The 15,626-nt window shown below is 43.1% G+C and overlaps 1 protein-coding gene across 2 annotated transcripts in view; it reads right to left on the reverse strand.

Annotated features, from left to right (window-relative positions):
• dph6 (diphthamine biosynthesis 6) overlaps positions 1–15,626 on the reverse strand; it is a 76,383-nt gene that overhangs the window by 29,442 nt on the left and 31,315 nt on the right. Inside the window, exons 9-12 of one of the 2 annotated variants that reach the window (XM_049596981.1) lie at positions 13,845–13,995; positions 13,308–13,433; positions 10,189–10,318; positions 9,882–10,056 (exon numbers count right to left, since the gene is read on the reverse strand). In XM_049596981.1, the coding sequence (XP_049452938.1) occupies positions 9,882–10,056; positions 10,189–10,318; positions 13,308–13,433; positions 13,845–13,995 (582 nt within the window). Of the gene's footprint in view, positions 1–9,881; positions 10,057–10,188; positions 10,319–13,307; positions 13,434–13,828; positions 13,996–15,626 lie in introns of those variants that run through there. The other variant, XM_049596983.1, reaches the window with a different exon arrangement.

Genomic DNA, 15,626 nt, shown 5'->3' on the forward strand with positions numbered 1-15,626 from the left:
GGACGTGGGGGTAATAATTCACACACGGGACTACAAATAATGATGTGTTTTGGAGTGTTTGTGATTGCGATTGTAATAGGGCGTGTGTCGTGGCAGATATGCGCCGTGGTGGGATCTTTACATGACGCTTCTCTGATGCCTTCTTGATGTCATCAGCAGTGACAAAGTGAGGAGAAAACAAGCGTGCGCACGCATACACACTCGTGTCGCATGTGGTGTTAAATTAAAAAGCAGGAGTCTACAATTTATCAAATGAAATCAGATTCATGCATCATAACTGATTGCATTTATCTGCATTCAATTAAATGTTCTAGTACATTTTATTCTTGTACTGTAGCCACTAAAATATCACAGGCAGTAGTCAAGTAATTTGTACTTGGATGGGGTGCCGACCATTCACAAAAGATTTTGTTGTGTCTTGCGGCTTCCCAGGTGACATGTTTCTATTTACATGCATATCTAGTATACATGTATCTCCGCATCATTCAGTATGTAAAAGAGAAAGAGGGGGACGATGGCTGTGGCTATCCTGTCCCTGCCTCCCATGGCTTGTTGACATGAACCAAGGCAGTCAGGCACCAATAATACATGAAGAGCTGTTCAAAGGCAATTAGGATCAGTTGTCAGGACCGGGCCCATTAATGAGTGGGAGTGTGGCAGGGGCCGGGGCAGAGGCACAGCGCCGGCGTACGCGGCCGCGTGAGAGTCGATGCACTCTGACAGATCCAGTCCTTCCCCTGTCCTCGCCTGGTACAAGCTGATACCAGTCTGTCCCCACGTGATGCTGCAGCAGCGGCAGCAGTAGCAGCAGCAGTGGCGGCGGTGCAGGATAATGTATTAAAATACACACTGACTCCTGAAAATGACCACCGCCATGGCAGGTCAGCTTCTGCGCGGTCACAGCAGGAGAGAAAGTGGAGGGGGGGATGTGGGGCGCATGGATGGGGTTGGGAGGAACGTAATTACCTCCTCTGCCGTCTACCACTTCCCATAAAACTGCCCCCCTCATCAGATTAAAAACGTAGTCTGGTATGACCTCTCACATATATGTGTACACATTTACAGGCACAAGTGCCCAACCCCCGTCCTATAGCTGCAGCTATGTCCCAGGACGGAGCTATGTCCATGTCAACGCAGATATACATCTTAGAATGTGGAGGTCCCTTTTTTTGCATACAAGACAGTGTTGAAGAGTATGCACACGTGGGTAAACAGACTTGCACACGAGCAAACATTTGCCATCAAATGTTAGGTGCCGATGGTCTGAGATAATGTGTGCATGCTCAATTGCCCATGTTGTTTGCCTTTGCATACATCTTTATCTATTTGCATGTGAATCAAAGAGGTCTGAATGCTGTAAACCTGTCTTGTCAGTCATAAGTGTGCTACAGTGAGTCACCTGTGACTCATTTTAATGACCAAACCGGTTTACCTTGTCATACAGCCAGGGCCTTTCACAAAGAGCACACAGGTGTATGTGTGTGTCTCTGTGTGTGTGCGTAAGACCTGGCCTCAGGGCATACAGCCGACATGCCATTGCGGCAAGGTCTTACTGGGTTTGATCAGTGTGTTTCGTGTGTGTCCGGCTCAAGCGAAGACAGTTGACCCCAGTGTTTGGGGTAGGATGAGTAAAGCCTACAGAGACAGGCTCAGGTGATGTACAGAGACAGGAAGTGAATCGATGCTCGCTGGGGAAAGGCTGTGAGGTGAAGCCCGACTGTCAGTCAAAAAGCCTTTCTGACTCTCCCCAGACAAAAGGTTCAACTCACTGCACACAATTCAGGCATTCAGGAAAGGAAACAACCAGCCTGTTCTACTTGTGCCTTCAGTGAAATGAAAAGAAAAAAACAAATCTGTGTTAACATCCTCCAATGCAACCAGGAGCAAGTACCTACAAGTGCTGAAGAGCGCCGTAGTTTTGAGGAGCCTTCACTCTCATGACTGCTCAAACCGCTGAGCCTTCAAAGACCTCATTTTTCATCGACTCAATTACTCGACAACTGTTCCCCTCCTGGTCCCACCCCTTCCTCCCTGCCTCATCTCCCCTCCTCCTTGCTTGGAAGTGATCATTTGTTCTTTATTAAACTTGATAACATCCCTTGCATTGTCTGAGCGTGCACGCTGGAGAGCCGCCCCTACTGTTCTAGCCTCCAGCGCTTCGTATTATTGGTGCATTATTTCACGCATGCCCTCGTCTTTTATCAAGCGCTTTTGAAGTAATGTTAATAGACTAGAAAATTGAGACATTTATGAAGTATGGGCCGTGTTTATGAAAAAATCCATAAAGTATGACAGGGGAGAGGTGAGATAAAAGCAAGGTTTTAATAGATTATGGCAAACAGGGGAGAGGCGTCAGATGCTGACAGGCACCTCCTCCGAGATCCCTCATATTTTATGGGATTAATTTTGTTGTATTAGAAATGAAGTTAAATGTCCTAATTAATCTGTTCGTGCTGCATGAATACCTCCCCGAACGCAGATGCACGCACTGTTTTTTGGCTAATTACTCTTCTGTGGTAATTGAGGTAGATGTAGTCTCTAGATGTAGACTGAGGAAGTTTGGGGAGGTGGGGGGATATTTGATGTGATGAAGGCGGGGCGAGGTGGTGGGGGGGCTGCTGAATTGCACATGTTGGCTCTTTTACAGTAGTGAAACATTCTGGGTGAGAACAACAAACCATAAAACTAAAGCACTTAGCTTAATTTCTGCTATTCATCACTAAAATTTGTGCTTTCTCACTCGCCACACTGGCTCATATTTAGCTGTCAGCGCTTTGATTGTTTGCCATAAAGCAGGGCTGCTATCTTAACAAACTCATCATGCACTACTTGTTCTCCTTGTACATTTGTAATGGAAATCACTGTAACATATCTGTACGTTTCTTATTAAACATAGATGGAAAATGATATGTTAAAGGGATGGTTCAGCCCAAAATCAAATATACATATTTCTCCTCTTACCTGTTGCGCTATTTGTAAATCTAGATTTTTTTTTTGGTGTGAGTTGCCAAGTATTGAAGATATCAGCCGTAGAGATTTACTTGTTTTACTTTAGAAATAAGTCTTGTTTTACTTTCAGTGCTAAGAAAAAACTTGAGGAAGCTACTTTTCTGTCTGTGATTGATTACAATGATATACTGTACATGCATGCAACCTCCTTCAGTTCATGTAGCCTCGACTCAGTATACCATGTATCTCTACATTTTATTACAAATGCAAAGCCACTTACTCAGCACAGCATTCATTATGATTTGGTAGGCTGGACGACAGACAACAGCACTGGTATATTTTTATCTATAAAGCAATACTGGGCAAACGTCTGGCCTACCTCTGTTAGTTACCAGCTACACTCCTCCAGGTGGCTGCTTTTTAATGTTACCCCAGGTTTTAACAGATCTGCACCTTGGACATGGAACAATCCTCAAAAAGATCTAAAACTAGAAACACTTATATCCATTGATGAATTTCACGGCATCATAAAGAATGTAGTGACAGAGGCATGTGCTTGTTTTTCCTGAGAGGCCACTATGTTTGACTAGTTGTTGTGTTATTGTGGATTTGTGTATTATATGTTATATTTATTGCATTTTAAATGTGTTCTGATTGGCTGCTACCTTGGCCAGGTCTGTCTTTTAAAACAGTTTTTCAACCTCAATGGGACTAATTGGTTAAACAGAGTTAAATAAAAATAAAGACATGTCTGCATTCTCTCCAATATAGTGGCAATAGATGGCACTAGATGGCACTAGCTTGTGGTGCTTCAAAGCACCAAACAATTTCTTTCCAGAAATTAAAATCTGGTCACTCACAATAAGCCACAGATCTTGTTGTGAATGGTTTCATGTAGGAACTAGTTTTTTTTTTTTTTACCAAACTACACCCTCCAACTGTATCACTGCACAGAAGGAAGAGTGCATCTACTCATGGACGAAAGGCTCATGCTTGTGACAGGGCAAGATATAAACATTAGTGCTGTCCTCCTTGGCTGAGCTGTTACATTAGCTAGCTCAGTGATGCTAGGTAAGCTAACAGTAGATCTTGGGGTGAAGTGCCCCTTTAAACGTGTATATTTATTGAGGCACTTTGGAAACATACCACGTAACGTAACCACAAGTCTATGATCTGTATTGCATTTGTTTTCCATCTCTATCATCTCATGTTTCCTGTCACTGTCTACTAGCGTTGACAAAAACGTCGATTTATCGGTACATATCAGTTTTGAATATTTGAGACAGTTTTAAGGCTTATTTTTCGCAGTATCGGTACACCCGTACCAGCTGCTCTTTCTTACTTTCTCTTATTAATGTTAGTACTGTACTTCCGCTGTTCTCTGCTTCTAACCAAGAAAAAAGTCATTAATGATGTTTTGCTATAGCCTTATTATATTAATCTTTTAATAACAATTTTAACTTGTATGCTCTTAATGTCAGCTTTTGATTTGGATATCGAAATTTGCTTAAGGTACTGTATCAAGGTTAGAAATTCCAGTGTCGTGACAACACTGCTCTCTATGTGTAATTATCTTCTAAAGTCCTTAAAGTAATCTTTGAAAATGTAATCTATATACTGCTTTGTTGGCTTAAATAAACAAAATCAAAATGAGGCCTCCAACAAGCGGAGGAAACGTCTACACATGCTCTTCTTTGAGTCATTCTTGCAGCCTCTTTCTGGTCCTACATGGGTGGCCCAGCCTCACTGTGACTCAGCCTGACCTTTGAACTTTTCATCAAGAGGGTCAGACAAATTTCAGCTTGATGTTTTGAGACATTAAGACTCCTATGAGGAGATTATTCAAATTCTCCCTCCCGCCACAGTGCACCCCTCCCTTTGACGCTAATTGGCAGCGTCAGATCCACTTTCCTCCTGATGCCTCACAGTCCACTTTGACAATTTTCAAAATCCAATGCAAATCCTATCGCGGGCTTGTGCAAGACACTCTTCCCACAATATTGACTGTCACTCACAATTAGGGGAATGAGGCAAGGGGTTAGTGTTCACCAGCAACCTGAGGCTAGCGCAGTCAGCTCCCAAAACACACCCCGCAGAATCTGATCAGTGAGTATAATTTCCTAGCAAATATCCCAGGGGTGAGCCACTTACCTTAACAGGAAAGAGGAGATGTTTAACAGCCATTCAACTGATAGTCGTCCTATTCAGAGCTGCCTTGGCTATTGTGTTTGCTTCTGTAACTGTGGCTCCAAAGGGAATGTGATTGAACAGGCAGCATTAATCTACATAGATGTGGAAAAGGTCCTGCAGTCTGAGACTCCTGTTGTTAACTCTGACTTTAGTAAATGATAGGTCAATTTTTTCCATCTGGCAACTCATATGTGTAATCGTCTGTTATGAGGACAAATGGATTTCTGTGTAAAAATGTGGAGCAATGCTGGCCACAGAAATCTAGCTATTATCTTAATGCAATAGAATTGTTTAAAAGCTCCTTTTAAGAAACATCTGACAGAAAATGCAGTAATAACTTTTATTTCTTTTAAAAGCATGCCATTACTTGTGTTGCTTTTGTTGTAATGAGCGAATTTGTTTTGATAGTTTTGCAACAAAGATACTGGATGTCTGAGAGCATTTTTTGTTTTGAATGAAGTGATTGATGTAATAAAACAGTGAAATTTCTTATATCTTAATTAGATTATGCAAATTGTGTTTAAACAAATGACAGCAGATTTGCATTAGATCTTAGATAAATAAGACAGCAAAACAAACAATATAAAATTAGTGGCAGGAACTCTGATCCTGCTCCACTCGTAAATTATACATCATACTACAAGTAATACAAATTATAGCAACCTCTAAACATGTGTCAGTCAGGTACAGAACATATGAGATGTATGAAAGCATGCATTAATTCGCTGTTTTTGTCTTTATGGCTTGCGGCTTTTACCTAAACTACCAGCATATCTTACATTAACATACAATACACAGAGAGGCCCGCAGCTTTGACATCATAAAGGTTAACTAATTCTTTAAATCAAGTCAGATCTGAATCTGTCAGCTCGCCAGGCCAAGTCGACAGTCAGTCAGCTTGCCATTCCCGAGAGCTGAAGCTGAGAGACATGACAAGCCGGGCAGATAGATGAATAGATGGATGGAGTTTGAAGGTCCAGCATCCATCACATGCTAATCCCTAATGCCGTTCCTCTCTGCCTCCACCAGCAGCATCCTTTCAATGGGAGGACCTACTGTAGTCAAATCCTGCAGGGCCCAGAGTACCATGTTCTGTCAGTAGCCATGTGCTGTCTCTCAAAACCACTGGACACTTGTCAAAAGAATAAACTGGTCCCAGTAAAGCTGGAAATTGATCAGTTTATAGCTCTGTTACAAAACATACAGTTCCATTGCTTGATTATGATTGGCTGAGCTGCGTTTAAAGCTGTTGTAAAATACTCTATAAACACACAGCTATGACCGCATTACAATTTCAGTATTACTGCACCAATTCATGACCTTTTGTCATGTGAGACACAGGGCTGAAGAAGGCAACCGCCAACTGATGAAAACAGTCAGAAATACACATGGCTGTCATTTAAGGAATGCACAAAAAAAACACAAAGATGCCGCCAATGGAACAACGAGAGACTACAGGGATTTATGTTTAAGTAGCCAAGGAACCTACTATGTCCTGACTTCGTTGGAGATATACCTGTTGGTGCTGCTGCTCAATCTACCAGCCTTTAATTTCCATCCAAAGCCAATAAACTACACCAACAATCTATGATAATTTACCAATTTAACTTAACCTACTATGCTCAGTTTTCTCTCGCTATGTCGTCCATTACTAGGGATATAATTTTTGTCGCAGTGTAATAAAATGATACTGCTGCCAAGTGAGCAAAATAGCTGCCAATAGTAGATACATATGTGGTTATAATGTAACTACAACATGATGAGAACTTTTTTGGTCTTTCTCCTAACCTTAAGTTTACTCGAGCCCATTCGGGTGAACTTCTTTGGCTCCATTTTGCTGCTAATTGGTAAGGCAGCCAGTACTTTCAACCGCATCTGCCTGCTGCTTGGCAACCATTCTGCTAAATGCTGTTGAAGAACTACAGTAATCAGTGGAAGAATTTGTTATCAATATCTTATTTCATGAAAAACTGCTAGGTATATGTAGCAACCATAGAGTGTTTAAAAAAATGAAACTAGCCATAGCGACATCACCAACTGGTTTATGGACTCCCGTTTTGAAGCCTCAAGTTTGGCATTTTGTTTTTTGCCATCTTGTTTTTTTTTTGAAGCCAAAAGTGACGATATTTGGATGAGACTGAGAGCCCATAGACACTACGCACAGACAGCCTTTCACTGACAGCAGCCTGCTTTTAATTATGCAATTTAAAGGGGTGAGTTATATGAAAATTCAGCCTCCAGAACAGTTGTCGCGAATAGGAAAATTAGCTACAAAGACCAAAACCATTTTTTGTATGGACATGACCACTGGAGGAAGTGCAGCTTTTGGTTTAATTTTTCAGCTGATTGGTAGTAACTGTTTTATAAAAGCAATAAGCCACTTAAGGCCATGGTTTTATGGCTGTACCCGACTCAAAACTACCTGGGTCAAACCAGATTCCACCATTTAATATGAATATTTGATGATTTTTTTTCCCCCCTTGTTAAGTTTTAAAGTTTGAACGGGCCTCAGAAGGCATTCAGTGTGACAGCAGCATTTGTAATATAGTAAACAAGATAACTGCGCGATCGTAAATGTGCAATGACATTTTTTGCTAATAGTAGTCATCAAACAAAAGCCAGAGATTGTATCATACTAAGTATCTGTGAGCTGTAAATTCAATACTTCTAAGCAGAAGAGAGAAGATAATGTTATCTCGAAACCTCTCCTCCTCCATGGCGCTGCACCACGTCCGCAGCTGTCCATACCAAAGAGAAGCGTGAAAGTCAAGAACGCCCGCTCTGCAGTGAAATCTGGGGAGTTAAAGCTTGACTTGAAGCAATCATAGTCAACTAAGGGGTCTCCGACTGATGATTCAAAACTCCAACCTTCAAGGGGTAACCCTAATTGGTTTACAGTGATTTTAGGACAGCTAGGGGGTGTTGTTAGGCACAATGCAGAGCAGCTTCTCAGCCTTTCACATTTTATTGCTTTATTTGAATAGAGCAGATTCAAATGGTTAGCATTACTATGCTTTGTTAGATTAACAAATACGAAGGTAAACAGTTGACCATAATTATTTATCGAAGGCGATCCTCAATTTATATTTTTCCTCCATTAAGTCACTGCCCCCTCAAAGTGCTCATTACAAAAAACACCTCTGCTGCACAAAACTGATTACATTCTCTGGACATAATTAGGATCACCAATTCATCCTTAAATCATTTCAAGTTCAACCCCCCTCCTCTCCTTATATAGCTGGAACCTTCTTTTAATTACTAATTCTTGTGTATGTGGAGGGCTTCAGGTTATTTGGCCTCACATAGCAGCTTTTCTGTCTCTGTTGTTGCCATTGCCCTGTCGCCATGGTGTCACACGGCAACAGTCACCACGGAACATTGTCATTAAGATGGAGTCAACGAACTGGTGAGAGGAGGGGTGGCACTGCATGCTTGCTCACAGCAAGGGGGTAATTGTATCAATATGTAAAAATCTCGAGCTGCACTGAAGAGTTGTTAATACATTTTTGATCAAATTAAGCCATCGTAGCGTGGAAGAGGAGCAGACACACTGTGAGGCGACGCAGGGGTCGTGTGAAGCGTCGCGCACAGCTCTGAGCAAGCAAACTCCTCTCATTGTTTTCTCAAATTGCTCTGGATATGAATGATCATTAGAGGAATGAGAGATTAGACTGTTTTCCAGAGGCAACAGCACATGCCTACAGCTGACTTCAATTTCATGTCTCAATGAGACTCCATTGAGGAAATCAAACACTGCTGGCACGTTAAAAGCAAACCTGACTCTGTAGGTTACATCCCAGGAATCCAAACTGCACAGGATCCTCTGAGCTTTGGTGACACACTGGTGAGATATGCCGTCAAGCTCTAAATGAATGGCTAATCCACACATGTTCTCACTCATAGATGGATTTGGCTGCAGGATCAAGGACAGTGTGGAGGAGATGGACACTATCCTTGTTGACAGTACCTTGACAAGTGTAATCCCATATAATACACACTGGGTAAACAAAACACCAAGCCAACCGTGCAACCACGGCCCACACTTCCTCTGCTCTGCCTTTGAATTGCACATTCTTTCTGGGTTTGAAACAATATGAAAGAAGTTCTATTCGTTGCTTTACAAACAAGTGCAAAAATGGGTACACACTGCCCACTATAATACGAATACATATTTACATGTATACATAAAAGTAGTAATGAGAACAAACTATCACACGTAACAACAATCAAATGCATCTGCACGCGTGAGACAGAGACAGAGACAAACACAAAGTACTGCATGTAATCTGAGACACTTCAATTGCTGTGTAAGAGTCGAGCATAACAAAGCATCACAAGAGTCATCACTGAGATTCATCATTCATCCAAGTAATCCTTGGTATTCCTCCACTGATCTGTTGCTTACCTCTATAAAGTGATACTTTGAAATGCTTTGCTAACAATGACGCAAAAGAAAAGAATGTTCCTTGTTGCTGGCTCAGCCCCTTCGACAAGGATCAAGGGATTCAGTGGATTATTTGCAGTAAGTAGCCACATAAGATGTGTGAAGAACCGAGATGAAATTAACAGAAAATTATAAATAGAAAATCAGAAATAAACTAAGGAAAATATAAATAACTGGCTGGCCGCAAAGCATATACCTTTGCTGAAATGACCGGATGAGTTTAGTTTATGACTAGTCTAATAAACTGTCAGCACTCTTACCCACTACCAGGAACACCACCCCTGCCATGGAGACTTACCCTGAGGGCCTGACTGTAGGGTCCGATGTTGGCTGGGGCCCAGTGGGACAGGCTCTGGACATGCAGGGCTTCCCTCTGGTGGAAGCAGCCTTCCTCCAGAGGCTCGGTCCAGTCATGGAGCAGGCAGTCCATCTGTAGCAGCTGACCGGCAGGTAGAGGAGCCTGAACACACACCCTGAAAGAAAAAGAGGGGGAACATAATATGAATGTTACAGCAACAACCTGGATTGAGAATGTAACTCCTACAGAGAAGCAAATGCTTTGGGGTTTGTGGGAAAGGTCTGCATGTGTGTGTTTGCACCTTTACCTGGCTGGAGGGTTTATGCCAAAGTGTTTCTTATAGACTGCATTGAGTGGAGCAAAGTCTTCCATGGACCTCACGTAAAGATGGACCAGGATGATGTCCTTCATCTTCCACCCTCTGCTGTCCAACTCACCTGGACACAACACATTATACTGTAAATCACTGTAGTGTGGCATATTGTTAACTACAGTAAGACAACCTAAACTACTACAACCTTATTCCAACTTGACTAAGGCTGGAGATATTCTTGCTTTTTAACCACAAATTCACGTACACAACTGGCTGGCTTGTGAGCTGAATTGTCATTGGTGACATCGAGTTTACAGTGGTGTCCTCGATCTTGCTCTAGACTCTGATTTGCTCCATCTCTCACATCATTGGAGGCATGCATCGTGTTTTTTTTTTTATTTTTTTTTTTTATACATATCCTGATCTTAAGATAGCCGCATGGTTGCTCCCCCGAACATGTGCAGCGACTCTGCTCTGCAACAGCAAGAGTTCCAGGGGGTTTATTCCCCCTTTGGCGCAGGGCGAGCAGGAAAGGGACAGCAGCTCACATTCCTATTGTCACACCAGTTTGGGGCATCGTGGCTCAGAGGTAGAGTGGTTCATCCACTAATTGGAAAACCGGCAGTTCAATCTCCGGCTCCTCCAGTCCATATGTTGGAGTATCCTTGGGCAACATACTGATCCCCAAATTGCTCCTGATGGCTATTCCATCGGTATGTGAGTGCGTGTGAATGCTTACTGTGTAACAGGTGGCAAAATGTATGGTAGCCTCGGCCACTAGTGTGTGAATGGGTGAATGTGACGTAGTGTAAAGCGCTTTGAGTGGTCGGAAGACTAGAAAGGCGCGACAGGAGTGAAGTCAAGTTACCATTTCATCGTGACAATGGCAAGTGTGTCTCTTAACCGCCCCTACTGTAAATGTGTGTGTCACAACTTCAGGGCAATAGCATTCATTTCAGAGGAGGTGCATGACCAACACTCCAAACGGACAAAGGATACACGAGGCAGCCATCATTTGCACGTGAACATGCAGTTAAAAGCAAGTACATCTCTGGCCTAAGCTAAACTGGCAGAGAGGCAGTATACTCCAAAATAAAAAAGCAATATGCTTCTAATAAACTCAAATGTACTGTGTTTACACAGGCAAAATGGCAGGTTTATGACCAAAAAGAAGTGCTGCATTTGGCCCCAGTATCTCCTTGCTTGTTTGTGACTGGTCACCAATTTCAAGCAATTGGTTCTTTGAGAGTCATGTTTTTGGTTTACCTCTATAAACTTATTGTAGTTCCAGTATTTCTTTTGACATCTTGTTTCGATGAAGTTAAGAGTTGTATCTACTCCCACCGCAACAGGCAAGCTTGCCAGTGAACAAATACTCATGGAGTCCAAGTCAGTTCACAGGCATTTGCTTGTGTCAAAATGTCAGGATTTTAGCTGTGCTATACCTACCAAATAAGTCAGTCTGCTCAGACATTTGAAGGCTATCACCACTGTAGTGAAGAGGTGGATAGTTTTAAAGTTTTTTTTCCCTGACACTGAAATCCATTGAAACTGCATTAAAGTGGTAATGGTATTTGTCCCCTTCTATACAGAGCAGTCTATCACAGCATGTGAGCACATTGTAGGCTTTGGATGCAAACACAGGCACAAGGGCTCAAAGCAAAGTCTTTCTCCCTACAATCATTTGAAAGAGCTTCAAGTTTGTTTTTCCTTTGCCAACACTAGCGTCTCAGACTACTTCGCCCTCATACAAAGAGGTTGTTCATTAAATATTAACTTGTTTAATATTGTCTCTGCACTGTGAAGGCTGTTCAGCCGAGCACCACGATAAACATTAAATATGCCTTTCATCTTTCGCTCCTCTTTCTCCATCAAAAAAGAGAAAGGGAAAAAAAGAGGCCCAGATACACTGTAAGAGCACACACTTTTAAACTTCTGCAGGGCAAAAATGATAACCCACCCAACATGACTGCACAATGTGGGGGTGTGTGTGTGTTTTAAAAGAGCCTTGGTTTGGGTTAATTTTGAAGTGCACGTCCTTGTTTGGTAGCCAACTCGCGATCCCAATGTTGTGATGGACGGAGTCTCTGACACACAGGGATTTGCCTGCTGGGTTGACAAGCACTTTTGAATAAAGAGCAACTTCTCAAGCTCCGCCACACCTCCTCATGTGTCTTTGGCAAATGCAGCAAGGAGAAAGAAAGACACCCGAGGGACAAAGAAGTTTTCCATATGTATTCTCTCTATCGGATTTTGGGGGCTAAGGTAGGGAGTGTAGTACAGTCAGCCCTGTAGAATCAACTCTGGACAAAGAAATTCTGTATCATCCCCCCTTGATCTACGAAAGATACATAGGGAGCAGGTCCCGTCTACAGAGTCAACCATGTTGCACCACCATGTTTCTACAGCAGCCCAGAACAGACAACCAAACACTGGCTCTAGATAGGGCCATATGGGTCAGCCACTGTCATTAGCAGCCCTTTTACAACAAAAGTGTTTCAAAAACACCAACTGAAACCAAGTGAAACTTTTATTCAGTGTTTTTACCAGTTTAAATCACCAGGCCCATTTGTTTTGGAGAGTAGAGGCCACTGCGGATAATTCAGCTCCTAATAAAAACCTCCTGAACTTCTGGATCTTTCGTTATCAGAAAAAATTGGTAAGCACACATTAGCTGGTGCTAGGCTAGCAGCTCGTCTCTGACATGCAAAACAGCATCAGAGGAACACTGATTTGTAACGTAACACTGCTTTATATAGTGTTTTTACTGGTTTTAATCACCTGGTCTGTTTGTTTTAGAGAGGAAGAGACTGTTGCGGATAATCCAGCTCCTAGTAAAAACCTCTTGAACACTGAACACTGAAGGAATTCTAACCAGGAGAGTATGCTTGGCACATGGGAGAAGTTTCAGCTGGTTGCAATCTGCTATTCTCACCACTAGATGTCACTAAATCCCACACGCTTCTCCTTCAAGAAGAATTCTCTAGCAGACCTTTGTGTTTTTCTTGAGTGTAAAGATACTTAAAAGCATGTAAACAGCTTCAGCACACCATGTTCTTCAAAAGTGTTCACTCTCTTCCCAAATACTCTCACTCCCTAACACTTTCCCTTACTTTGCAGCTGTGTGAAAGCTGCCGATGTCTGGCCTTGGATCCCAGGATCGTTGCTCTGAAGGCCATTGATGCCAGAGATCCACTGATAGCCTCTTGAGCTTCTTGATGAGCAGGGTGGAGGGAGATCTGCAGAAAGAGGGACATGAAGATGAGTAGCTGGTTTGGACTGTACAACAAATGGTTGGTCCAAGGCTTATACAGCTTGTTCAAGACTTTAAGAACACACAGTTAAGTATGTAAGTATCTTATTTCTTCATTTACAAATAGTGCATAATGCTGTGTGAGAGGTAATTCATGCATAGGTTGGTTTATGTCAAAGGAGAAATGAATTCAGAGACTGTCACCGATACACTGCTGAAATGACAGCTCTTGTCAAACAATCACTCAAAAATACTAGCATCATGATGCTGGCCGCATGACACAGATTCAGGGAGCACAAACCACACACAAATGCCATCTGACAAACACACACACACATAAATACACACTCAAGCATTCATGTCAGCACGTGCGTGTCTCACCATAAATGAATCTCACCGTGGCCCCGCTGACAACTAAGGTCACAATTTGATGTAAATTCTTGCTGGTTGTCTTGAGCTTGATCAGCATATTCCACCTCCTCAGTCATCTTGTCAATGGCGCTCTGGCAAGGACAACTACCATGGGGCAAAGCTCCCGCCACCACATCCTGCAATAAAGCACCACAGGGAATACATCAGGCCAAACGCCCACCAAAGAGCGCTGAGCATTTTGCAAAGACAGACAAAACGCCGTATAATTAGCCAACCTTTTCAAATACCCCACCAAGCAGGCTGTGTGTGTCAGTCTTTCATGACAAGGGCCCAGACACATAACTTCAAGGTGAATGAATATGAAACAACATGCTAACATATTCGCGGCTCAGGCGAATAGGGAGCGGTGTTTTCTGATACTGTAGATTCAATCATGCTGGCTGTCAGTCAAAACTCGTGACTGGATGGGTGAGACATGTTTTGGATTTCACCAGCTTCTTCCTTCTGTTTACTTACACTTTGCCTGCTACTTCTTTAAATAACAAATCATTACCATTCTCTAAGGCATACATATTACCTGCCAAATCCTGCTGGGGCATCACGCATTTGAATACATATTTCATATTTTCCTCAATGCCCCCCCCCCCACCCTCCCCAACACTCATTCACCCCCCTCATCTGCTGTCAACTGCATTAGGCCATATGATAATCAAATTAATTATACTTCAGCCCCTCTCTCCTGGCCAGCATGAAAAATAGCTTGACTAGCATTAACGGAGGGCAAATGATGGTGGTCCATCCCCACCCCCTGAGCCCGGTGCAGTTTCCTCTAGTGCTGGTGTCACCGCAGATCTGTCACCCTGACGAGAAGAGCTTCAGAAGGCTGAACCAGGGCAGGTTCTCCCCTGGTTGCTCCCCCCCCCCGACTCTTCGCCTCCCCTTGCAGGCCCTGGATCTCCCTGCTCTTCTCCCAGCAACCTAGGGGGGGCTACAGGGGCTGTGTGAGTGTGTGTGTGTTTGTGTGATGGGGGTGGGAGCGGCGGCATGGGGAGTGAAAAAATATATAGCTGTAGGGAGTGAGGCTGCAGGGTCACGGAGGTTGTGGGATGGGGGTATGTTTTCTGTCCATAACAGTCCCAGCCCCCACCCAACAAGCAGATACACATACACACACTCACACACATACACACACACAAGGCTACACATTCACTCTCCTGCACACAAAATCATATCCACACATTATCGTGCGATGTACAGAGAAACACACGTGCAAATCACACGCTTTACCCTGGAGACGTGAAGCTACAGGCGAGTAGCATCCCACAGTGTAACCCTAATAGTCTTACCCCGCTGCAAAGAATACAGCAGCGTGCAAGCAGCACTTCCTGTCGCCAGGAACACTCATCAACTAGTAGGTGTCTTATTAAACCAGACAATTTCAACCACAGTAATTAAAACTACACGTAAATGAGGTCAATGTCTCCATCGCAGAATCCTCGACAATAATTTAAGGATTCTAAAGTTGTCTGTTGTTGCAGGGAAAGTAAAAATGTTTCAAAGTGTCACCCTTCTTGTCTGCGAACCCCCCGTTCAGCTCTTTGTAATATACCAAAAGCCAATTCTTACTGCCTCCCCGCAACCCCCGTCTGTGTCCGCTTAGCCAGCTACCTGAATGCAAAGCGCCTTAATGTGAGCGGACATGTTTATTAAGCTGGGCCTAGTTTCAGGCTGCAGTGAATATTGCAGACGTCAAAGTAGGCCATGTGGGGCTAGAGGAGAGAGAGAGAGAGCGAGGGATGAAGGGAGA

This window comes from Epinephelus fuscoguttatus, linkage group LG14 (assembly GCF_011397635.1).
Source record: "Epinephelus fuscoguttatus linkage group LG14, E.fuscoguttatus.final_Chr_v1".
In the NCBI taxonomy this organism is placed as follows: Eukaryota; Metazoa; Chordata; class Actinopteri; order Perciformes; family Serranidae; genus Epinephelus; species Epinephelus fuscoguttatus.